The sequence below is a fragment of the Sarcophilus harrisii genome, chromosome 1, assembly GCF_902635505.1.
Source record: "Sarcophilus harrisii chromosome 1, mSarHar1.11, whole genome shotgun sequence".
Classification (NCBI taxonomy): domain Eukaryota; kingdom Metazoa; phylum Chordata; class Mammalia; order Dasyuromorphia; family Dasyuridae; genus Sarcophilus; species Sarcophilus harrisii.
Window position 1 is genome coordinate 544,101,752 of NC_045426.1, and position 27,137 is coordinate 544,128,888.

The following is a 27,137-nucleotide window of genomic DNA, read 5'->3' on the forward strand; positions in this document are numbered from 1 at the left end:
GTGTTTCTTTTGTAAAAGTAGCTTAGTGTTAGTCTTTTAAGTATATTTTAAGCCACCTGTCTAAGTGTTCATGGTGGCTATTAGAAGACAAGCTACAAGATGAAACAGCTGAAATGCAGGAATGTTGGATTTTTTTTTTGAGTTAAAAAAAAAACCTCCCTCCTCTTCTTATGTTTCTTGGGTACATGATTTGTTTAGCTTCTAATTTCTTTTTTCTTTTTGAAAAAAATTCAATAATTTTTATTTTGCTTTGGAATGGAGCTAAAAAGAATAATTTTGTTCTTTTTCTTCAAATTAAAGAAAACCAGATGGGAGTAAGAAAGGTACACTATACATTTGACTAGGGTCAGTTTTGAGTCTATGCCTATTGTTTGTTTTTTAATGTAAAATGGAAAGGTTGTTTTATTTCATATAAAAATCTTTCTTTATATATCTTTTAACAGATGAGCTTTCCTTCTACCAGTTTTACCTTTCATAGAAACCCAAGAGAATAAAAAAAGTTAAATCACATTTCAGCATAACTTCTTATTTTTAAAAACAAATGTTTTTGTTCCAAAAAATTATATGCAATGAAATATTGGAACAAACAAAAAAACACCAGTTAATTTCTAATTCATTTTAAAACCGACATTGTATCCACTTATTACTTGCTTCATATTAAATCATCTGTTTCCCTCTCTAGTCAGTGGGGGAACACAACCACCAAATTAAATACTTTAAAGTACTTCTATAAAGAGTAAAAGTAATTTCAGTGATTTAATATTCTGACTCTTAAATGTGTCATAATTGCACAAATATACAATTCATTACATATGGAAATATTTTCATAATACAAGTGATCAATTTTGCAAAACAAAAAGTAATTCCACATGGTTCTGCAACAGAGCACATAAATTTTAGAGTAATGAATATCATGAAAAATAGGCCAAAAGAGAAGAAAGAGAACTGTTTAGAATATGGTTAAAGCCCTAACCCCCAAACCTGGCAGCATTCTTAGTAGTAAAGAGCATTTAGAAGCTTTACAAATTATAATTCTCTTTACATTTTATTGTTAAAGCAAATTCGTTTTTGCTTTGAGTTTCTGAACAAATTTTTTTTCATTTCCCAAAATATTTTTAAGTTCTTAGGTGCTTGTATTTCACAAGGAAAATCCCTCACTTCACTTTCATGTGCTAATAATTATAATCATGGTAAATGTCTTATAAATGTTCTTTCTTCATGATGAGTATAAAACAAATCTTAATTCAGAAATATGCTATTGATTCTTTGGTATAGATACACATACTTTATCTAATTAAGTCATAATTAATCATTCATAATAAAGAAATATGTTACTTTGAGACTGCATTTCAAAACCAAAAATTTAAATTTTGAGTAGAAAACTTCTGGTGGAATTCTTTTTTTTTTTTTTTTGGGGGGGGGAGCAGTAATAAGGCAATGGAATTATATAACTTGCCCAGGGTCACACAACTATCAGTGTCTGACATGAGATTTCAACTCAGGTCCTTTTGACTCTAGGGCCAAATTCTATCTACTATAAATCCACTACATTGCCCCTCTACTGGAAATTATAAGATTACTGAGTTGTTAACATCACTGTGAATTAATTAAAGTGTTTTATATATATAAGTATTTTTCTTGACAGCTATTATTAAATGATTATCAATTGTCTCTTAAAATAGAACATTTCTATGATAAAATTATATAATGTATTCTTCATGGAGAATAACATGCTATACCTAGACAAACAAAATAAAGATGCTCATAGAACTGTATTGGAAATTTAGGACCAAGATGACCTTTCTCTCCCATAGGCAAATTATCATTAATCCTTCCAAACAAGAAAAAAAAGCATTTAAACTCCCCCCCCCCATTGTCATTTTGTCAAAGGTTCTCAGAAATTCTATTCCTTTCATCCCTAGCCTTGATTCCAAATGTGCCTCTTAAGTATATCTAATAAAGGTATCTGAGTCATGGCAGCTGATAAGAAAAAGTAAAAAAAAAAAAATAAACTAAGCATTTAACTTGGAAATGGCACATACAGCCTCTCCAAGGGTGCTTTAATTCTAATGCTGACCAGTTGTTGTATGATCTTGAACAAGTTACTTCATTATCTTTGCATCAGTTTCCTCAGTTGTAAAAATGAGGGGATTGGACTCAGTGATGTGTAACATCTCTTCTCATTCTAAAAGCTATGAACCTTTGTAAATAAGCAAATTATCATTTCACAATACTTAGAGGATCGAGTTCAATGATGACCTTTGGTTCTGTTAAGCAATTTATGCAATTCTGATAAAAGTAGACAAGCTATATAGCATCTAGGGGCTATATTACATATACCCAATATATATTACATATACCCAATTTTACTTGAATTATTCAGATTCTTTTTTGCTTTAATCATTCTAACAGCTATAATTACTTGCTTTGTTTACCAGCAGTGTGCTTGGGCCTCAAATTCTTCTTTTTGTTTTTCATGGCTTCCCAGCACTGGCAGTCTGAAAATATAATTTCTACAGAAAAAGGGAAGATTAAACTACATTTTCCCTGAGAAAAATGTCCAGGGTTAAAGATAGCAAGTAAACATATCAAAGAGACAAAAAATAGAGAAGTCAGAACACAGCCAACAGTGAAGAAGCAAGAGAGACTTCTGGCTGAACATAGCTGGCTACATTCCCCACTTTATTTTGCCAGAGGGATCTGGTCTGACTGTTATAGAATTCAAGACTTTTGGCGCTTTAAGACCTTAATGGAAATTCACTCAGACTTCAAATCATTCAAGCTACGGGCAAAGACCAGAAGCTATTCTTAAAAAAAAAAAATTTTTTTTTACACCTGGTTTTGGATTATCTTTTAGGTAAAGGTATTTATCCTTTTGTTCCCTTAGGCAAAAATTAGTCTAAACCACATGAGCTCATATTAACTGAGGAAAGGGGCAAAATGGTATGTGGGCTTTTATTGGAAGCTGGAAATAAGTCATTGTGGATGTAATCAAAAATTATTTGTAGTCAAATGGATCTTCTACTATAAAATCCTGGCAGAATCATATCATCTTGGGGCAGCTAGATGATATAGTAGATAGAGCTTTGGTCCTAAAGTCAGGAGGACCTGAGTTCAAATCCAGCCTCAGATACTTAACACTTCTTAGTTGTGTGACCCTGGGCAAATCTTTGGGGAATTCCTTCACCAACAAAAAAAAATCATAGTACTTTATCTTTTCAGTTGTGTTGTTATTGTTTATTATGTCATTTCCAGTTGTATTCAACTCTTCATGACCCCATTTGGACTCTTCTTCATAAAGATATTGGAGTTGTTTGCCATTTCCTTCTTCAGCTCATTTTACAGATGAGGAAACTGAGGCAAACAGAGTTAAATGATTTGCCCAGGGTCACAGAGTTAGTAAATGTCTGAGGCTGGATTTGAATTCTGGAAGATTAGCCTTCCTGATGCCAGGCTCAGCACTCTGCACTATGGATATGCACCTAGCTGCCCCCTCTCACTATGTAATGGCTCAGATGTGGCCCTTGGAGCTGATGTAGATAGATTCTTGCACAGAACACTCAGATAAGTGGGTGTTCTGCTTCGTCCAGGTATAATCAGACAACATACAACACTGTGCACTTAAAAAATATCATGTAGCGATATTTTAAGTGAATTATAAATCAGAATTAATCAGCTTAAATTCTTGGACAAATGCCTGGTAGTAAACAATACAATCTTAACTATTAGATTTTAAAGTTATTTGTTTGTCTAGTTATAAAAGAAAAGATTTAAATATTTTCCACAATGCTTATAAATCTAAGTAAATGAATACAAGAGCTAAAAGTGTTAAAATATAAAACTGAAACATTTCTAAACATGAAAAGTTTACTTACTTTAACTCTTTCATAGTTAGCATACTCAACTTTGAAGTTTTCCTGGCACATATTAGGCACTTAAATGCTTATTTCTTTCTTTCCAATAATTTGGCAGAAAAAAAAAGCTAATGTGATTTTAAGTTATGTTAAGAAAAGCACAAATCTAGATGCCTCCCGAACTCTATCCCAGCTCTAATATTTTTCCTTTTCCACTTCCTAGTATAAAAAGCAATAATATAGCCAAAGAGCAGGAAGATACAAGAGGAAAAAGACAGAATAATCTATTAAATTGTTTATTTTTCAAGGACTATCTAATCAACTGTATTAGAACTTGTTAAATGAATAGTCTACCCTCCAGGTCCTCACCCCTCATTCCCAAACCCTTTACAATCTGGCTTCTACTGAAACTGCCTTCTGGAAGGTCATTAATTATCTCCTAATTGCCAAATCCATTCTCCCCCCCCCCCCAAGTCCTGATACTCTATGAGCTTTTCATAATACTTTGTATTATCGATGTCTTCCTCTTCTTAAGCAATTTCTTTCCTTGTTTATATGACAGTTTGGTGTACTAGTTTTCCTCTCTCTGACTCCTTGATTGACTTCTTTTTTTCTTCTGACCACTCCTTCTGGGCTTTCTCCAAATTCTGTCTATATTGATATTTTTCTTCTCTATACTTTTTCCATTTTGGTAGTGCTCATTCAAAAACTCTATGCAGATGACTCCCAAATTTTATTACTAACTTTCACTCATGGTTGTGCTGAAGTCATGCTCTAATAGCTGAGAGAGGATTATTAATTTTTTTGAGAGACAACTGGAGTGAAATGACTTACCCAGGATCACACAATTAGTGTTACATGTCTAAGATCAGATTTGAACTCAGGTCCTTCTGACCCCAGGGCTGGTACTCTATTCACTTCATCATCTAGCTGTCCCTGGATTATTATATTTTCTGTGAATTTATACCTCAGAAGGATTACAAATCAGGGGCTTTATTTATTGTTTTGTTGATTTTTGAAGCTTAAGAAAGTATTAATAATGCAGATTAAATTTAAAAGTATGTATGCAAAACACCCCCTTCCCCAATCCTGCTCTAGTTGGGCTGTTAGATATTTCCTAGCCAACCCCTGTTTTGTCCTACAAAAAATACTGCTTGAGCTCAGTAAAGGCACAGTAGAAGGCTCGGGTAATGAAGATGGACTAATACTAGTAATAATAACTGGCATTTATAGAATATGTCAAGATTCACAAAATGTTATAAATGATCTCATCTGAATTTTCCAATATTTTTTCCCAAACTCTCTTTCAATATCTGGTCCCACAGAAGTCAAAGGACCAGCTTCTCCCTCCAACACTCCTTGTGTGATGTATCTTGTTTCCTCATTCATGAAATGAAGTACTGAGTTAGATAGCTTCTCAGCTCCCTTATGACACTGAATCTATGATTCTTTCCTTTCTATTCCAACTGTTGCCACTCTACCTCAGGTTTTAATTACCTCTCTAGTGCAATGCTTCAATAATTTACTAAGTTGTCTCTGTGCCTTCTTTCCTTCCTTCCTCTGACCTATCTTGCACAGCATAGCCGTTATTTTCCTAAAGCACTCTTTTGATTCTGTTACTGTCTATCCTTGCTCAAAAACCTTAAATGAATGAATACCTACTATTCTTTGAGGTCAGTGATTGTGTCTGACACATTTTTTTTAATCCCCCAAAGCACTTTGAACAGAGTAGTTGATCAGTATTTGTGGAATGAATGAAGAAAGGAATGATAGCTCTATGATTTCTCTGATCTAATCTATCTATCTATTTACCACTGGATTTCCAGCCTTCATTTAAAAATTTATACTATTATTATACTTCCTACTCATGTGATTATCTTCACTTTTGGCACTTTGTTATGAATTGTTGATATTCACAGTGCCATTTTGAACTAGTCACAACCATTTGGCTTCCCTTCCCTCCTCCCTCATTACATTTTTCTCCTTTTACATAAAAGAGTAAAAGCAATGAGCCACCTGTGAAACCTTCTATTTGAAGGATTTACTCTCAGAGGTTGAGCTAGTTTAATAAACCAATTAAGAGGGTTGGCTGCAGGTGTGGCCAGAAACACCTGAAAGTCAGGCACCATAGTCATTACAGTGAAGAAAGAGTTTCACCTTTTCAAATTGGTCCAAAATGCTAAGGGAGAGGTTTTCTTAACTACTCTGACTGTTCGTCCACCTATCTAACTTGCTTGCTAAAGGCAAGTCATAAGACTGGCACAACTACTAAATGAGACTTATAAAATTAAAGTTTCAGTTTCTTTGCTAGCACACAAGTATCTCAGAAAAAACAACAGGAAGAACCCAAACATCTGAAAACTTTCAAGGCATAAATATTTAATGATCTGCTACCCAGTATTCATTATTTATAGGGGGTTAAGATATAGATGCCCATTGGCTAAATCTTAATTTAAGTAAAGGCAGGTTGGTTTTTTTTTTTAATCTGCTTCACTTTGTTGGTGGAGAACTGACTTTTATATTAAGCACTTCATTAACAAGAAAAGCAGTGCTCAGAAAGAACATGCTAAAATAAGGATGCTATGTCTCAGTCATGAGAGGGAAGGTCATATAGTGTAATATTCTCATTTCTACTCTCGTTTGTATTTGTTTTTCTGCAAATGGTCAATAATTGGCCTCTATGGCCAGATTTTGTATTGATATCTGTTTTGCTCACGGTGTTTCCCATGCCATGTGGGTGTGCAAAAGTCTCACTTTGATGTTTAACTACTGTATGTGGGTGACTTTGCTTTCTCAAAGACATTCCAGGAAGAATAAGCTCCAGCAGAGTTTGCTATTCTGGAAAGTCTTCCAATGCTTTACTATTGATAGTCTACCTCTTCTTTCTGAGGACCAGCTTTGTTAAATATGGAGGAATCCTTTTTACTAAAAGTCTGGGCACTAAGTGATAAATTCTTTGGCTGTAAAAACCCATTAATGTTTCTCATAAAGCTGTACTTGGCACATAGGAAGTGCTTAATAAATGGTTTCATTCATTTATTGGACACTAACATATGTGTGGATCTGTATTGAACACATGTAAATTATGGTAAAAGACCTAAGTGTTCACATAAATCAGCAAGAAGAATGAACAGAAAAAGCAGAAATACTGAAAAAGCTAAGGAAATATTTGTTCCCTTTTCAACTCACTATTCTTTTCTTGATCTTTATTAGACAATATTTATATTGAGCAAAATAAAATAAAGATACGGGCAATAATTTGGATAATTCATGGAAGAAACAAGTAACCACAGGGATGAAGAATTAATCTCTATCTTTCTGCTCTAGTCACTTGGTTTGACAACATTACTCAAGGATATTATATAGTACACATTTGATTGGCTAGAGGCAACCATAAACACTTGTGTCCCCATTGCCTATCTGCCGAGAGACTATCTTAAATAGTCTCCTTCAAATTCCTTCAGAATATAACTTTGAAGAATGTTATATAAACCTAACATGAAGAGAAAATTGCCCAGTGACCAAGTTTAAATACAAACTATAAGTAGCATTTGGTATTAAGTAGGCTCAAGAGAACTCATTAGAGTATATCCATTCGGCAGTTGTTTTCATGCGGCAAAGAGAGGCTGCTGAAGTGAGAAAGACTGTCATCACAGTAAATCTAAGCATCTACAAGGAATTCTTGGTGGTGTTCTCTACAGCTGTTCATTTTGTTATGCCCACATTGGTGCACACTTGTGGGTACACGCACACACACTCTCTTCCTCCTCCTGCCACATTGTTCTAAGGAGAGATCACTCAAAAAATCTTACATTTCAGCAGTGACAACTGAAAGAAACAACAGTTGCCTGGTACAGCTGTAGACTAAATGCAAAGGTCAAGAAGTAGTAACAAGCAAATATGGCTCCAACTGTGAGCACAGAACATAGGACAGATATTTTTCAGGAGAAATCTTCCTTTGGAAACCTTAATTCTCAGAGCCTATGCTGTCAATTACTTTAAAAAAAGATACTATAAGTCCATTTTCTTTTTACCTCTAAACCCAATTTAAGGAAAAAGAAGAAAAACAAATAATAGTAGAAAACACCGAAGATGTCAAGTTGAACTTTGCTATCTTAATCATGCTCATATGAAACAATAAGAACCTAACTATAAATTACTTCTATATCAAGATGGAATTTAAGAGAAATCTCCAAATGGCTATTTGAACAACTACTTCTTCCTAATGTTGTTTCTTATTTCCCATAAGCACACCCCTATGAAAACTGTAAAAATCCCTTTTGCCCTGCTTTGCAAGGACTCCATGATTCATGTTATAACTCTATATAATTCATTTTTTTTGTTGTGTCCTAAAAAGTGGAAGTGAAGAGAAATCTATTTGACTATTTGTAAGAGCGGACTGTGTTATTATTTATTCTGTCACTCACTAGAGCCTTATCATGATTTCACATTTTTCAAACCACACATAAAAATGTATTTTTGGAATCTGGGGTAGAAACCAAAAAATTAGAGAGAGAATTCTTTGGCAACAAGTGCAAAATAACACACAGAACTATGGAATTTAGAGGTGGAAGGAATTCTGGAAATCATTTAGTATAAATATCCACTCAAATCAGGTACAACTAACAAGTTTCCTAAGACTACATCAGAAAGACCCACAATTACCTTAATGTCCACACAAAATCTCTAGTACTTTGTATAGTTTCTGGCAGATCCTGGGAAAGAAAGGTGTAAATGTCAGCAAAACATGTCTTTGTGACAATGCTATCAAACTATTTGTACAAATACTGAGCAGTATTGTTTCCTTTATGAACTGAAATACTCTTTGTAAAGGATCATAATTTGAATGGAATATGCCCATAACTATGTAAATTGGTCCCAAGTTTCTTATACTAAGTATTTATGTTACATAGTATCTTTGTGCCCAGCTAATAGAAAGTTTGAATGGATACATCAAAACCAAGGAATGACTAAATATTTTCCTTTAATGAATCATTCACTTTTTACTTTTCTTTTTGACATCCCACAGAGCAAAAGAGTTAGAGTCAAATGGCAGAGTGGTAAGAAGTAATATGATGAATTCACTTCACGTAGATGTCTTTAAACAAACCTAGAAACTGAGCCAGACCAAATCTTGATGAGGAAATTCACAAAGTGCCACAGTGACTCACTTGTCCAGCCTTGCTTAGTATAGAGAAAAAAGACAGGAAGGTCTGTGGATACTGGGGAGTGCCAGGGAAGTGAGCTTGCATGAAGTCCTCTAGTACCCTAGCTTGAGGGGATATCTTACATTCTTACCAGGGTACCATCAGGTCCATAGAAAGGCAGACACTGAGATGGAGACAGGGGCGAACTGGAACTTATAACTACCCAATTCTGAGTCACAAATCCTGAGCAGACTGAAAGTAGATCTGCATAGTGGAGTGATGTTCCCAAATAGGGAGGTCCTGGACATTGCTGATGAAAAGATCAGAGCTGCAAAGAAACTCTGAAGTTCAAATATATGAATGAAAAGAAACATGGAAAAGTAAATATGAATATGCAATGATAAAGAATTAAACAAGGATAATTTCTTTATATTAAAAATGAGATGACATGCACATATTTCCCTATCACCATCAGAAGTCACAGAAGAAGATCAATTAGACAAGACCTGGAATTGCTTCTTTTATGTACTGAGGATTTTAAGATTGAAAGAATGTGGAAGAGGAGAAAGATAGTGGAAGAATAATATATTGGAATAGAGGAGAAAGAGAGGTTAGGGAAAATCATCTCTCATAATCAGGATACATATAAAAACCAAGGAAGAGGGTGGGAGTAGAGAGAGAGCTCACACTTGAACTTCACTTTCATCTGAACTGGTCAAAAGAAGGAAAAACATACAAACACAATTACATACATAATTGGGTATGGAAATATAATCCACTCAACAAGGAAATAGGAGGGACAGGGAAGAGGTGTGGAGGGAGAATTAGAAAGTGGATAGATTAAGGAAGGGGTTACACCTAAGCAAATAAACTATAAGGGTACAAAAATTATTTATAACTCTTTTTGAATTAGAAAAGAATGGGAATCTGAGGGGGTACCCACAAATTAGGGAATCAATGAACAAGTTATACTATATAAATGTAATGGGATATAATTCTGCTGAATGAACTATCAGTGCAATGACCAACCATGATTCTAGAGGACTAAGCATGTAACGAGTGACTCACTATTAATAGGCAAGTGAAGAACTCAAGAGTGCAGGAGACAAAAATCTTTTTGGACATGGTCAATAAAGAAAGCTGTTCTGATTGACTATATGTGTTTGTAATGTGTTTAGTTCTTCCTGTGTTCTCAACTGGAGTAGAATATAGGAAGCTGAGAGAGTAGATTTAATCTGATTAAAATAAATAAAACATATTTTATTTTGTTATATTTATTTAGCACAGAACTGCTATTTAATGTAATTCATTTCATCTAAGACTTTCCATACAATTTAATTTATCTTTATTTATTTTTAGATTACTACTAAAGTATGTGAGAGCAATTCGATTTTGTAAGCTGAAAAATGCAGACTAAAAGTTTACTGACATTATAATATAATGAGACAGTAATTAGTCTAAGGAATCTCGATTGTCAATTGATCTCTAAACAGAACATGTTATTAATCACCTTACTGTTACAAAGACCTAGTTGTTTCTTTTTAATGACAAAAAATTTATAATGATAGTGATAAGAAATTTGCCTTAGACAGACAACCTGCTTATAGGCAATGCTGAAAAAGATCTGCAATGGTTGCTATCAAAACTTGGATACCAAAACACATACACATATGTACAACAATTTCATGAATTGTGAGAACATAACAGAAGGAAAAGTTATACATGTTGTGAATTGTTTTTTCTCCTTTATTTATGCAGCTAGGTTGCACAGTGGATACAGTACTGAGCCCGATGTCAGGAAGACGAGTTCAGATCTGGCCTCAGACATTTACTAGCTGTGTGACCCTGGACAAGTAACTTAACCTTGCTTGCCTCAGGTTCCTTATCTGTAAAATGGAAATAATAATAGCATCTACTTTCTTAATAACCACCTTATTGTGAGGATTAAATAAGATAATTATGCAGTGTTTAACATAGTGCCTAGTATATCATTAAGATCTACATTAATGTTAATTATGTTGATAATACAGAGTAGATACAGAACATCAGATATTTGAATCTGGTGGAGGTAAACTCAAAGCAAAAGGGTGTACAAACTCAGAAGATTCAGGCTGTCTTGTGTGACCACACCCTCTGCCATGATATTCATATTTCTGTACTAACATCAACTTCCAGCAGCTTGAAAGACTGGATGAAGGAGAAAGAAAGTCATGAAAGAAGAGAGCCCTATCTTTGACAAGAAATTTCAGATAAACACTCTTAACAGAAACAGATAAAAAAATTAAAAAATCTGTGTGAAATCATAGCAACACTCTCTGGTAATAAAATTATTAAAAAAAGAATAAATATGGCAGAGAAAGTTCTATAAAATTTGACAAATTGGTATTCTAACTTCAAGTTAAAGTGGCAGTTGTTAGGAGTACTTTGGCATTATATCAGTCTCCTATTGCTATCTCCATTTCTCTTTTTGTCTCTCACCATTGCTGGGTACCAGAACTGGTCTTTGATGCTCTTCCTACTATGAACTCTCCCAAATGGATGTATGCTTACTTCCTCAGTGTCGGGGTGAGAGCATCAGGCACCTGACTACATTGTTTTTCTAATTCCTATCTTCCTACAGATTCTATTCCTCTTACCCTTCCCTACTTAGCACTTCTTGCTCTGGAAAGAGTAACCAAAATAATACTTCCGTTTCTTCTGGAAAGAGTACATCATTCTGTGTCTCTGTGACTTCACCCTTCCCTGGTTCCTTTTCCCCTCCATGTTACATATCACAAGTAACATTCTTGAAGGCAGGCACTGCCTTTTTTGTATTTGTTTCCCCAGGACTTTGAAACAATGTGTGGCATATAGCATGCATTTAAAAAATGCTTTTTTATTCATTTATTTATTTAGCAGAGAGAAATCATCAAGCTAAGGAAATATATAGGTGGGAAGTTATGTGCTTTTTTCTAGAGAAGATTCTCACCTAAAAATCTGGGCTAGTTTTCTTGGGCTCATGGGTAAGAAGCCTTGGGTGTGACACGGAGGGAAATGGGACACTTACAGTTTTACTCCAAGAAAGGCCTGTAGTATGATGTTCCTTGATGTATGCTTGAAGCTCAGTCCAGATGTTCAGGTAGGACTTTACCCAATCCACATGGCGTAAGTCACTTAATCAGAGAAAGACATAATCATAAGAGAGTGATGATTTTTTAAATGCTACATTTACATCTACTAATAGAAAAGACCTGAACCAATTTCTATTTTTATATCTTCTCCCCCATTTATCTCCAAGGAGAGAAAAAACGCATGTGGAAATCATCTGCATATTCCAGACTTGATTTCTGTCTATATTAATGAAAGAAGTAAAAGAAATCACAAATTAAGTGGGATAAGTTAAGAAATCTGGAAATTTCTTCTATTTCTCCAAATATGGGCAAGCTTTTATATATTCATGGATCTAAGAGTTTCATCTTAGGACTGATTTTTTTTATTTTTAAAACTTTTCTCAATAAACATACACAAATGTGTGTGTCTCTGTGTGTATATATTTGTGCATGTGCACATGTATGTATCATACTATTTCTAAAGGCTACCCCCCAAAATATAGACTGTATTCTTTTAATGAAAACTCTTTAAAATGCAAAGGTATAAATAAATAATTACAACTGTATGTGGTGATTTTTTGGAAAAAAAAGTATGAAGAACTGTTGCATAAAAATACCTTTACTGTGTAAGTTAGGTGACTGGACAATTGAAAGGCAAAGGAAATGTGGGATGAAGCTGTCCTAGAGCCCAGGCAAGGCAACCTCAAACAGGAAAGTTTGTGGATCATATTAAACTAAAGGAAAAAATAGAGTAGAGGGGACACCTCTTTGTGACTTCTGCCTCTTATCTAAGGTAAACTAGAGGACAAAAGTGGTATGATTATTGGTCACATCTTGGTTTTGTATAAGCCAATTTTGGGAGAAAAAATGAGGTACATATTGAACAAATATATATGTGTGATATATAATACATATATGTAATTGTATATATTTGCAACAACTGTAGATACAAGTATTGTTATTCTCATTTTGCAATGGAAAGAGTTGAAATTGCCTGAGGTTAATTTATCAGTGGTGACATAGTTATTGTGTCAGAAGGATTTGAACCTCAGTCTTCCTGACTTCAAGTTTATGTAAACCTGGGTGGGCAAAACCATTTTCTTTGCTGTAACAAGTATATCTTAATTTAAATTGGTCCATTAATCCATCAGTGCCCAGATTTTAATTGATAAAGTATTGGAAAGGGAGACTCACAGTTATAAAATTAGATGCATATATTTACCTATATTTTAATTTTTTTTCAGAACTTGACAAACACCTATCTATGAACATGAACATTCCAATGTACAAAGGATACCATGTTGATTATATATGAACTGGATATCATATTCAGCTTGCTTTATTAAAAAGCATATTATAAAATTCCAAAACCATCCATCTTGTCTGTCTTCCCCTGAAGTTCTATTTGGGTATATTATTTTTTTAAAAAATACTTCAATGACCTGCTAGAGCAGGGTTTCTTAACCTAGGGTCCATGAACTTATTTTTAATCTACATATTGATAACAGTATATATGTGTATATATATATATATATATAAATGTGTATAATCTATATATCTGTATGTGTATGTGTGTGTGTGTGTATATATATATAAATTGATCTCCTTTGTAATCACATATACTTAGTTTTATGGATTTAAAGATATTCTGAGAAGATACTTATAGACTTATTTATGAGACTATCAAGGAGATTTGTAACATAAAAAATGTTAAGAAGCCTTGGGCTAGAAGTATTTACTAAAGGATAACAGAATCAACTACAATTACCATGGAAAAATCTGCACGAGGGACAACACAGGGATAAAAGAAAGCCAAATGATGAAGCCAAAACAACTAGTTTATTCTGGTCTCTCACTGTGGGGGGATATCAGTCAATACACTTGTTTGTATTGTAAACTCAGTATACTGTAAACAGTCCTTTAATGAAAGATGCTTAAAAATGCTCCACAAAAGGAAGAAAATCAGAAGTCATCAACTTGTCTTTTAGTTTTCCTGACTTTTTTTTTAAAAGGTAAGAATTATTCAGAGACTACAGTATCCCACAAAATACTGTGAAAATTTTCTGTAGATCCTGAATGAAACTGCAAGTACTGGAAGAATGAAGCAAGCTTGGGTATGTCTGCAATGTAGAGCAAGAACTGACATTGATTGAATACAAACTGAAGCATGCCATTTTCACTTTCTTTCATTCTTTTTCTTTTATTCAAATCTTCTTGTATAAAGTAACTAATGTGGAAATGTTTTATATGATTGCCCATGTAAACCTGTATGTGATTGCTTATTGTCTCAGGGATGTGGAAGGGAAGGGTAGGAGGAAGGAACAGAATTTGAAACTCGCAATTTAAAAAAAAATGTTTTAAATTGCTTTAACATGCATTTGGGAACAATACAACATATATTAAAAAAGCAAAAGTAGGTATTCACTCAGGGTGGTAGGTATTCTGTATCCCTGGGGTGGTCTGTCTCTGGCAGTGATGAGAGAGTTTATGGCCAGGGTTCTGGTTTTACTGGAAGCGAGGTGAATGAGTTGTTCTGGCAACTATTCCACAAGGCTTTTAATAGATTTGCTCTTGATGTTGCTAAAAATACTCTTTCCAGCCAAATTCTAACATTTATGAACTAGTCTTAGAGTCTTTTTTGTGGTGTCAGACCACTAAGTCTTATAGAGGAGAAAATCTCAGCTCCTCAGTAGAGGAGAAAATCTCAGCTCCTCAGTACTACAGCTGAGATGCCAACTGGTAAAAGGTATTACTACTTCCCCACCCTACCCTTCCCCAATACAGAGAAAAGGAGTGATGCTTGGGAAGTAAAGCAAGTAGAGAGGAGGACACATTAATAGGAAAATCAAACATTTCCAAGTTGGTATATAAGAAAAATAAGGAAGGCTAAGTGATGTCAGGTGTTCTCTTTCTGTTCTTGTAGGATAATGTTAGTGTCCTTCTGAATCAATGCTAAATGTGGCTTAAGTAACTTGAGTCAGTGTGTGTGTGTGTAAGAGTAGAGGGTACTAACAGATTTTTTTTTTTTTTTACCTCCAACAATCACTAATATGAAGGGGACCTTTTTAGCAATTATCGCTTTCATGTTTTAAAAGGGAAAATGACTTGCAATCCTATTACCATCAAGTAATTCATGTTATAATGTCCTATGAAATCTAAAAAACGAGAGATAATTTGGACTCAACTCTGTCTGGATAATTTAACACAGCCCAAACTCTCTGTATGAGTAGTGATATTACCAGGAGAGAAAGGAAAGAATGATAGTTCTTGGGGGAATAGCTGTTCCTGACTCACAAAGAATCATGTCTACTGAGAACAATAAAGATGCCAGATCCCTTTTGTTGAGTTATCCAAGAATAATTCCCAGAGTTGGACTTGACTTTAGTATATAGCTTACAGCCATGATATTTAGTCAAAATATGTCTACTCTCTGTGAAAGAAATGATGGTGTTATTGGTGACAATGAAATTTCAGCCAAAATTTGAAATAAGCAAAAAGCTAAGATGAACGATATAGAAGTGTACTATAAAATATAGTATACATTTATATATTATTTATAATTATTTGTTTCATTTGCCACTTAAAATTATAATTTATTATACAATATGCTTGTTTTTCTCTTATTCCCACTCTTAAAGCTATACTGGGAGGGTAAAGTGGGATTTTAATAATTCAGTACTCCAAATTCACTTTCATTTGAAATATATAGATTTGTTACAAAAACAATAGTGGTATCTTCCCCTTCCTCGCCCCTCCCCCCAAGAGAAATTTCATGACCTCATTAGGAGTTTTCTTGACAAAGGTACTGGAGTGGTGTGCCATTTCTTTTTCCAATTCATTTTACAGATGAGAAACGGAGGCAAATAGGGTTAGGTGATTTGTCCAGGGTCACACAGTCAAGTGTCTGAGGCCAGATTTGAACTCAGTTCTTTATGACTCAGGTCTAGAATTCTATGCAATGTGCCAATTCACTATTGTTGAGAATTGACAGTAATGGTACAGGTAATGTTTACATAATTTTTAGCCAAGCACTTAGCAAATCATTTCTTTGGATGAGGAAAAAAAAAAAACCAGAGATTTGGGCTAGAAGATGTATAGTTAGTTTGATTCCAAATTACTTGGTGTCATCTTGGAAAGAAGTGATGAAGTGTCTCAGATCTTTGATTCTGGCCCTATTGCATATTTCTGTTGATGATTTAGATGAAGCCATAGAGAGGTCATCCCTTTTGCACATGATGTCAATCTGAGAGAGATCCCTAACATGCTAGATGACAGGAAGACTCCAAGAATATCTTGATGGAGTCAGACAATGGGTTGAATTGGATAAGATGGCATTTCATGTGAACGCATGTAATGAATATGTAAATAAAAATAGAAAGTACTTATTTAACACAAGGTAAAATCAGTTGCATTAGATACATGACAGAAAGAAGTTATTAGGCAAGAGCTCCTGAGGAAAATATGAGAACATTTTGTGGATGTATTTTGAATTCAATATAAATTGATGGTTAAATGTGACATGGCAGCCTCCTGGGAATACTTTTAAATTCGAGATATTGTTATTCCTTGTCTTACTGATTTCAAACCAGGATCCTTCTCTCATCTGCCCTTTTCTTCTTTACATGGCTTCATTTTCTGATTTCTCCTTTCCTTATTTACAAATTATTGACATTCACAAATTGATATTACTAAAGAAGATGCAAAATGAAGTAATATAATGGAAAGAGATTTATATTATGAAGCTGAGACCAGGTGTGAGGCATTCAAAATATTTTGGATCTTGGTTTTCTCATCTGTGAAATGTGGATAATAATATTTGCATTACAGACCCTCTTGGAACTATTGTGATTAAAACTCTTTATAAACCTTAAAACACTTCTAGATATGTGACCTATTTTTACATTATAGCAAAAATGGGGAAAACATACAAAGTACACAAAACTAGAGAGGGTGTTCATCACAACAATAATAATAAAGAAGTGATATTTGAATACCTGGATATTTATTTCATTTCTGATTTTGTTTTGTCTATGTACATAAATTGAATTTCAGAGATTTCTGAAAGAAATAGTGGGCTCTACTAAACAACAGTTCCCTGACTACTTCCAAACAATCAACTTCAAAGTAAGGATAATAAAATAAGGCAACATACCTGTGTTTGTAGTCCTTTAAGACCCTGTTAGTATAAAATGTAGCAGCATCATTCATCTCCTTGACATAAGGACCGGGTTTGGGGGACTAAGAGAACAGCACCATCACCCCAGCATAGAAGAAAAAAAATAACAAAGCAAGAAAATGGTTCAGAGAAAAAAAGATGAGCAGTGGAGGTAGTGATACTTTAAAGCTATTAAGCAAAAAAATGAGTGCATTAAGGCTACAGAGCATGATATCATAGATTGCACAGAACACGTTAAGCAGAATAAATATTTGGCATAGGCTGAAAAGAAAGAGGAAAAAGTCTACACTAATGCATCGGGCTAAAGATGAAGAAACAGGAAAAGGGAGTTATATCTTTTTATGTGTATAAATATTAGCTGTGACTTCAACTACCAAAAGAGTGCCAAGATGAGGAATCTACAAATTATGGTCTAGACTTACCACTGCTATCCACCCCAGTGCAGGGATGCTTTCACTCACAGCTGAAAGATGATTAAACATTTGACTTCCCCGATTTCTCTCTCTGAAAGTCTGTATTTCCTGAATCTTTTCTGATATTGGTTTGAGAAGTGCAGCCACATCATTCTGCAAATAGCCAAATAAAAAATATTGCTATTGAAGACAGAACAGAAACAAAGATGCTCATCCATGTTGGTCTAATTAGAAGCTGCCAAGATATTCCATTTGTCTGATAGCCTAAAGTAAACATAAGTGAAGTTTCCAGAACAGAATGAGTTGTTTTTTTCCTCTGTTAAAATAATCATCTCCCAAACTTCCAAAAATTCACATATTTTTCCAGGTTAACATTATTCTCTTGTAAGATATTAAAAAATACAATAGCATCAAAACCCTTTTATGCAGTCAAGGTTCATAATGCATATAGTGAAATGAAACACCAATGAAGAAAGTATCTAACACTTGGTAAAGATGATCTCATTTGAGGATCTTGTGAGATAAGTTGCTCAAGAATCCTAATTCTACTTTGCAGATGAGCAAGTCAAACCTTCATTATAAAGAAATGATTTTCCCCTGGATCACATAGGATTTGGTCAGGGCAGAACTGATTAGTACCCAGTTTTTTCTTAAATACTACTTCCAATGTACTTTCCAGCATAACTTTCATAAATAGCTTTAACTATTCCCAAAATGCCAGTGAAAAACTAAAAATTAAAATTGTTTTTCTTCTATTTGGAGTGATCTGGTTGGTCTTTCAAAACAATACAAACTCAGTTTGTACTTGCCAATTTGTGAAGTTCCCTGAATGTTGTATAAACTTGGTCATAATTACTAGAAACTGTGACTTCTGCTGAACTAATCACCTGACATGCCAGTCAGGTGGAAAAAATATTACTGTAATAGCCAGTATAGAAATGCTATATTAATTCACAATTTCTTTTTTTCTGCCAACTTCTTAACTTTAAGAAGTAAAAACAATAGTATTCTGATATCCAATCATTTCCTCTTTGTGATTTGACATTTAGTAACTTATTAAGCCTTGATATGAGCAACCGAAGAGATGCGAACTGCCTTTAATTAAAACCTATTTCCTGAAAGTCCAGTCCTTTGCTCAAAATTTGCTTGCTTCACAGTCATTCTCATCAAGCACCTGGAACCTCTATTTTAAAAATAATCACCACTACTAGAAACTTCCTGATAGAGATGAAAAAGAAGGAAAGATGAAGGAAGTTATCTTTAGTTTATTTTTTTTAATTGTTGAGTGATACCACTTGGGCACAAGTCACTTGGCAAAGATATTAAAATTTTTTGCCATTTGCTTTTCCAGTTCATTTTACAGATGAGAAAATCGAGGTAAGCAGGGTAAGGTAACATGTCAAAGGTAGCAAGCATCTGCGACCACATTTGAACTCAGGTCCTCCCACCTCCAGGCCTGGTGCTCTATTGTCTATGTCATCTCCTTGTCCCCATCTTCAGCTGCAGAAGCTGCCAAAGTTTACAATTATCTGTGAAATATATCTTCAAATTCCTTTTCCTTATATAGCACCTTTAAATCCTACAAAAATGGAAACTAGCAAACTTATTAAAGTTCTTAATTCAATATACGGGTCTCTTTGATAGGTATGTCAGATAAATCAGTCAACTAGCATTTATTAAGCACTAACCATGTACCAGGTGCTATATTAAGAGATAAGGCAAAAAATGGAGCTTACAGTCTGATGCGGTAGGGGGAACATGCAAACACTTGCATACAAACAAGAAACACAGAGGATAAATTGAAAATAATTGGCAGAGTGAAGACCCCAGTATTAAGGCAAGAGTTGGAAAAGGCTTCTTTTAGAAGGCAGGATTTTTTTCTGTGTCTCAAAGGGAACCAAGGAAGCAATCTCCAACATTCTAAGTCAATACTTGACTAATCTCTCAGTTTCTCTACTGCATTTCACTTTATACACATAGATCAAGAGAAAGATTTTTTTTTTTTGAGTAGGATCTCAGAAATGCATGGAACCTGGGGCCTTATTATCAAATCTAGACCTGGTAGAAATCTTGGTACCCATCCAGCCCAATTCTCTCACTTTACAGCTGGGGAAACTGGAACCCAAGGAAGTTAAATGATTTCTTGAGTGTCACAAAGGTGGTAATTAGGGGAGGGTTTTGAATCTTCATCCTCTGATGTCAAAGGCAATGCTCTTTTCACTGCACCAAGCTGCCTTCTGGGGAAAGAAATTATTTCCCAGAGTGGAAAAGATTCCTTGGTTTTGTAAGAGCAGGTCACAAGGCAACCATGTGGCACAGTGGATAGAGTGCTGTGCTTAGAGTCAGAAAAATGTGAGTTCAAATCCAGTCTGATACTTCTAGCAGTGTGACCATGGGTAGATCACTTAACCCTCTATGCTTCAGTTTCTTCATCTGTAAAATAAGCTGGAGAAGGACATGACAAACCATTCCAGTATCTTTGCCAAGAAAAATCCCAAACAGGGTCATGCAGATCACAGACATGACTGAAAGGGCTGAATAACATATATGAATAACATATATGTCAGGCTTAAAAAGCCTTTCTTGGATCAATGTTTAAGAAGCAAACATTTCTATCTACTGAAAGCAGCAAAGTAACCACAATGCAATGCATGATCAGGAGTCTCTTAGAGCATTCTCTCAAAGGCACCAAATGCTGGTCTGTGGCTGCCACATTGAGACCCAGCTGCAACAATCTGCAAAGCCAAAACAGTCTTATTGCGGGGAACCTTTGAGAAAAGCCAGGAGGGCTGAAATGTTGCTGATTGCTGGCCTATCGCCCTCAGAGAAAAACAACCAGGGCCTATGTATTTATAATTTTAGATAGATTTATTAAGTTGAATTTTGTTTATCTCTGATTTCCCAAGAACAAACCATAAAATTTGAGAAGACAGAGGATTTGGGAAGATATTTTATATCAATTATCTGATCAAGACATCATAAAGATTGGGAAAGTCTGCTTCTGCCTCAGTTTGGCAATAGCGTGCAGAAAGTCAGAGCTGTTTTCCCCTACCCCTTTTCCCTGCATTAAACATGTAAGGCTGGAAGTATTGAGTGCCACGGCTATGAGTCTGTTCTAATAAACAGCAAAGCTTTTATTCTGTGCCAACAGTTTTCTCTTACAATTTAAAGTAGGTTTACATTCTCCAGCTCTTTTTGAACTTTTGCAGTGGGGATTCAAAATAGATAGAGAATGTTGTTAGCTCTCTGGTCTGTTTCCAGGAAGGCTTAACAAAAGGCTAACAGGGGAGGAGGATGATAAAAAGACACTTTCACCTACTTAAGCATTGAGCACACAGTAGGTATTCAATGAATATTTATTGAATTAAACTGAAATAGAATTTTCCTAATTAGAGAAAAGAGTCAGTCACTTAATAGGTCTCAAGAATTTCTTTATTTAGAGGTTTAGTGGCATTTTTCCTTATTTGGTTAACAACCCAAGCACTCATTGGTAATACATATCTGGAATGACCCTACTCTGCAATCATTCTTTGACTTTTCTTCAGGCTTCCTTTACTCATGTTCCTTAGGCAAATTCACATTTTACAAAGCAAAAGATAGTCCCAAGGATGGGAAGAAATTCTCTTAGATTTCTATAGTCCATAGATTTTAAGGTACTATATGTTTATAGATTCCAAGTGGAATAATCAAACAACAAATATTAAATGTCTACTATGTAGTAGACACTGTGTTCAGTGATAGGGATGCAAAACCAAAAATGTAACTATTGCTGTCTTCAGGGAGCTAATATTCTAATGAGAGGATCTCAAGCACATATAAATATATTCTTGTTGTGGAGTCACTTCAGTAGTATCTGACCCGATTTGGAGTTTTCTAGACAAAGATATTGGGGAGGTTTGCCTTTTTCAGTTCATTTTACAAATGAGGAAACTGAAGAAAATAGGGTTAAGTGACTTGTCGAGGGTCACATAGCTAATAAGTATCTGATGTCCAGATTCTTCCTGACTCCAGGCTCTTTGCTCTATCCTAGCTGCCCTTATAAGTACATGCAAAATATGAATAACATTACTAAAGGGTAATTTTTCAGGGGAGGGTACTAGAAGCTAGGAAAAACAAAAGAAAATTCTTGTGTAGGAGGTGGAATTTAAATTAGGTTTTGAAGAAAAAAAGAACAGATTCTTACCGAATGAGATGAGGGAAAGCAGTCCATGTGCAGAGAGGACAGGAAGTAAGTTTGTAGGTACCAAAGTGAAAAATGTCTGACTGGGTCACAGAGTAAAGGAAGGGGAGTAAAGTGTAACAAGATGAGAAAAGTAAGTTATAGGATCAGATTGTGAAGGTTTTAAAAGCCAAGTAGTGGAATTTATTTTATGCTATAAGTAATAGGGAGCCACTGCAGTTTATTTAAAGGAGTAATCACATGGTCAGACTGGCATTTTCAGAAAATCATTATAGCAGCTGTGTGGAGGATGGATTAAAATTGGGAAGAGATGGGAAAAGAGATTAATTAGGAAGTTGTTGTAATGGACCAGGCAGAAAGAGACAAGGGCCAGGACTAGTGTAGTGGTTGTACAAGCAGGGAGGAGATATTTTTGAGAGATGTTGTGGAGGTAGAAATAACAAAATTAGGCAACTGGTTAAAATTGTGGGGTAAGGGAGAGAGAGGAACTGAAGCTAACATGAAGGTGGTAAGTGTATGTGATGGGAAGGATGGTGTCATTTTCAATAGAAATAAGGAAGTATAAAGTGGGATGAATTTTTAAAAAAAGACAATGATTTCTATTTTGGACTTTAAGCATTTAAAATGCTTACTGAGCCAGAAATGAGCTATCCATTTCATTCTTTATCCAACAACTTCCAGGAAAAAATATTTCTGGGAGATATATTAGCCCCACAGTACATCTGTTTCAAAGAGTATCCCAAGACCTACAGGTCTTTGTGACCTTAACTTCTTCTTTAGAGCTGAAAGATTGATATGTATTATCATTCTTATCTCAGTTTAGTCATATGAGTACCTGATTTATTTTATAGAAAGAACTAAAGCTGAAGATTGATCTCATTAAGCTATAGTAAAGAGTTTACCTGTGGGCTGGGGATGGAAATCACATCATGCTCTTTGTGAGGAATTCTTGAAGTAAAAAACAAATTGTGGCATTTAAATGTGATGGAATACTGTTATGATGTAAGTATTATTTTTCCTCATTTTAAATGAGGGAAAATAATTTTAAAGAGAATTTAAAAATTCATACGAACTGATACAAAGTGAAGAACAGCCCAGAAGAAAATTATTTACTATCACTTTGATATTATAAAAATGAATGTTTTGAAGACTTTTATAAACTGATGAAATACGAAATGAATAGAACTAGTACAATGATTTACTCAATTATAAGCAAACAATAAATACAACTATGAATGCTGTAGGAATTGTAATGAATGCAATGATTATACATGATTTAAGAATACCCATATTCACTTCCTGTGAAAAAGGTGATGGATTTAGGGCAAAGAATGAAAGATAGATTTGTTTAAACCTGTAAGTGATGGAATTTGTTTTGCTTAATTATGCATATTTACTATAAGAGATTTGTTTTTCTTTTATAATGGAGAAGGAGGTGAGATAAAATAAATTTCTGTTAAACTCAAAAAGAAATTCAAAAGGAGAGTTCTTTTTCTATTAAAAAAGAAAAAAAATATGTCACAGAATAAAGAGGAAGAAATCTCATGCAGGCATCCACTACATATAGATATTTAAGCTAAGAATGTTTTTTTAAAAATTATTATTAATGTATTCTAAGAAAATCCCTGCTCAATGTGTGTGTGTGTGTTTTTTTTAAACAAACAAACAAACTTCTGTGACATACACTAATAATTGGTCCGGTCTTCAAGACTAGTCTACTCTCTTGCTGAACTCCAAAGGTTTCCTTTAATTTCCCCTTGTGCTGGAATCTCTTTCGAGTAATATTCTAATTCCTATTCCCTCTCTCAAGCAACTCTCTATTTAAGGCTTGTCTCAGTACTCTGCTTAATTCAACCCTATTTCAATATTGGGACATTCAGGGATCACATTTGTCTCATTGAGGTACCAGCCAATGACCAGTTTTTTCTCCTTTCCTCCTATACCATGACAGCACATCCCATTTATAACATTGTTCCTTTGGAACTAAGTGTTCCTGTAATATTTTGCCTAAAGTTGTGTTTTTGTTTAATTAATGAGGTCAAGAGGAACATACTTTTATGTCATTGATGAGTGTTGCCACAGATTAAAAATAATGTTTACTAATTCTGGCAGCAGGAATCCTTACTTTTTTTATATAACAGATAGAAAACAGATTAATCTGTAATGCTATCTAAAAGAAAAACCATATTTTCACAATACTTGATATTAAGATAGCTTAGAAGTAGTAGAATATATACTCTAAATATATATTAGAAAGAATACTTCAAAGAAATGAAACAAAGGAGCTTATTTTTTAAAAATCTTAAATATGTCTTGGGCACATGCTATGAAAATGACCTGTCACTGAGAAACAGGATCTCAGTTATTTAAGAATAATTTAAGAATCCTGGCATAAACACTGCAAATGTGTTGCCATTATGACTTCAAGGATAATTTATTTAGTTTTCAATTAAAGGCAATTGCTGGGCAAATACCAAATGAATCTCTTCCCTTTTTTAGACTTTGGAAAGAATGAGAAGGATGGGAGTATGGGAGGAAGTGGGAATTAGGAGGGTAGGGAAGGAAAAGATAAGGTAAAAGGGATAAGGTAAAAAAGAGAAGATGAAAAGGAAAGTAGTGAGTAAAAATAAGACAGAGGGAAATTCACAAATAGTGATTATAACTTTGAATGTGAATGTTTATAGTAGTCCTTTTTTTGAGGTGGCAAAGAACTGGAAATCACATCAATTGAGGAATGGCTGAACAAGTGGTGCAAAGTTGTGATGGAATGCCACTATAAGAAATTATGATCTCAGTAATCTTAGAAAAATATGGATAGACTTCCACAAAATGATGAGCGAAGTGAGCAGATCCAAGAGAACATTATATACCATAACAGTGATATTGTTTTAAGAAAGAAAAACTTTGAACGACTGAGTAATTTTGGTTATAATAAATATACAAATTAAAAATAAATGACATAATGAAGAAAGAGGCTATCTACATGCAGAGAAAGAGTGCATAAATAGAAGTGTATATATAATGTTATATTTATTCACACATCTATTTGTGTCTAATAGTAGTTATCTCTAGGGCTGGGAGGGATTAAGGGAGAAAAGTAATTTACATGATAACTTGAATATTTGGAGGGAATAGCAACTTGTACATGGTAGATTTGCATTTCATTGTAATTGCAATAATCTTTTATTGTACTGTGTTACTAAAATGCTTGTTTTGTTCCATGAATTGAAAATAAAAGAAAAGAAAAAAAGAAGATAACATTGATAAGAGTTCATGGTTGGTACTAATTTTCAGCACACTAGTGATTAATATTATTTCTTTGGTGCATATAGTTGTTTGCATGTTGTCTCTCATCAGACTGTAAGCTTTTTGAGATCAGGGATTGATTCTTGCCTTTCTTTTTATCTTTACCAAGCACTTAGCACAGTGCTTGGTATTGTTAACTTAATAAATGATTACATCAGCTGTCAAGTTTTAAAAACTGTGGAGATTTTAACTTAAAGATCAAAATCACTTGCAGATGCTAATACATACACGCAACAACTTCTTGAAATGTTGATTCTTATTCCTGACCACTAGAACGGTGGAGAGAAATCTATTCTGGAATGATATGGAAGTAGTTCTATATATGAACAAAGGCCTTAGGCTCTCCCATTCACATCTGAGTCGCAAAAATCTTAGATGTGAAAGACATGTGAAGTGACAATCATGCAGCAGCCTTCCCCTTCCCTATTAAGACCATGCTCAATCTAAGACTGACTGATCTATCATTACTTGTCATTCATTAATTTGAGTCCCTACATACTGAATAGAAATAAATTTCTCTATTCTTTCCAGATTTGGAAGGTTGCTTTAGTCATTCAAAATTCAAGGTCATAATTAAGTAAACAGTTTAATTAAATTTAATAGAAACATGGTAAGATCAAAAACATTACATGTATCAAAGAAAGTTCCATCCATTCACTTCCTAATCCAACTTCTCAAAGTATTAAATCCCTCTCAAATTGGAGTCTGGTTCCTCTCTGTTCAGTTTCTCAACCATACCATAGGAGTGTAAAACATGATGTTTAAACTCACAAGCTGCATAAACAGTTACTGAGGATGATTCCTGCAGTGTTCAAGGATTCTCTTGTTTTCACTTTCATTGATATCTCCAGAGTCCCCTGGGTTCACTACGCATTACTCTGGATCAGCACAGCAGTAGTGAAATAGCCTTTTTCTTGTTCTGGCTTTAATTGTATCCCTGGTCTCACAGTAGTTGCCAGATTATAGAAAAAGAGCTCCTTTGAGGCCCAACTGAGCCTGGGGGAAACTGTAGGAGATATAGTTTTTACAGTAAATATGGATTATCATTTTCCAATTTTTTTCCTTTTTCAACCTCCTTGCATGAGATCTGCATCCCCAGCTTCGGTCTCTCTTCAAGTTCATTCATCCAATTTGACTCGATACTGAAGCACTATCACCCATCAGCTGATATTCCTGTAATTCGGCCTGTCTCAGACCTCAGCAGCACAGGTGAGACCTGGCACCAGTAAGTGCCCTTTTCTAACTATGTACCCCAGGCAAATATTTTCTAAATGAGATGCTTGTTTCCATGAACAAATGTATCCTTTAAGCATATTCTTACATCCCAAATATCAGTTTCAAGTATACAGGTCCTATATCACTGGGAAATAGGCCTAAAACAGAAAACTACAATAGGCAGTAAAATAAATTTCTGTTTGTTGACCATTAAAGGAAGCAATGTTTTTGCAGCTGTTTCCTCGAGGTAACTGCCTGTCAATATACTCATTCCAAATTCTCCTTATTGATCAGAAAACTCTTGTGAAATTTTTGAAGCTGGCTAAGGAAAACCCTCATAAAACATTTGACAAAAATTGCACCAAAGTCAAAACAAATCAACATGTAATTAATGCTTACTATGTGCAGTGAACTGCTAAAATGTATTCTAACAAATATTTTGGAAAATTCTTGGGAAAAATATCCCCGGAAGACTTCATTTATCATTTCACACTTTTTTGAGGAGAGGTCCCAATTAAAAACCCATCCTTTATGAATAGACAATTTTTAGATGATGAAATTGAAAATATTTCTACTCATATGAAAAGGTGCTCCAAATCATTATTGATCAGAGAAATGTAAATTAAGACAACTCTGAGATACCACTACACACCTGCCAGATTGGCTAAGATGACAGGAAAAGATGATGATGAATGTTGGAGGGGATGTGGGAAAACTAGGACACTGATGCATTGTTGGTGGAGCTGTGAACAGATCC

At 34.5% G+C, this 27,137-nt stretch overlaps 1 protein-coding gene across 2 annotated transcripts in view; it reads right to left on the bottom strand.

Moving 5' to 3' along the window:
• The window catches only part of CAP2 (cyclase associated actin cytoskeleton regulatory protein 2), a 148,606-nt gene that overhangs the window by 22,594 nt on the left and 98,875 nt on the right, over positions 1–27,137 (bottom strand). For both annotated transcript variants that reach the window (XM_031946810.1, XM_031946809.1), the window contains exons 5-7: positions 17,689–17,832; positions 17,243–17,328; positions 12,048–12,153 (exon numbers count right to left, since the gene is read on the bottom strand). In XM_031946810.1, the coding sequence (XP_031802670.1) occupies positions 12,048–12,153; positions 17,243–17,328; positions 17,689–17,832 (336 nt within the window). The remainder of the gene's footprint in view (positions 1–12,047; positions 12,154–17,242; positions 17,329–17,688; positions 17,833–27,137) is intronic.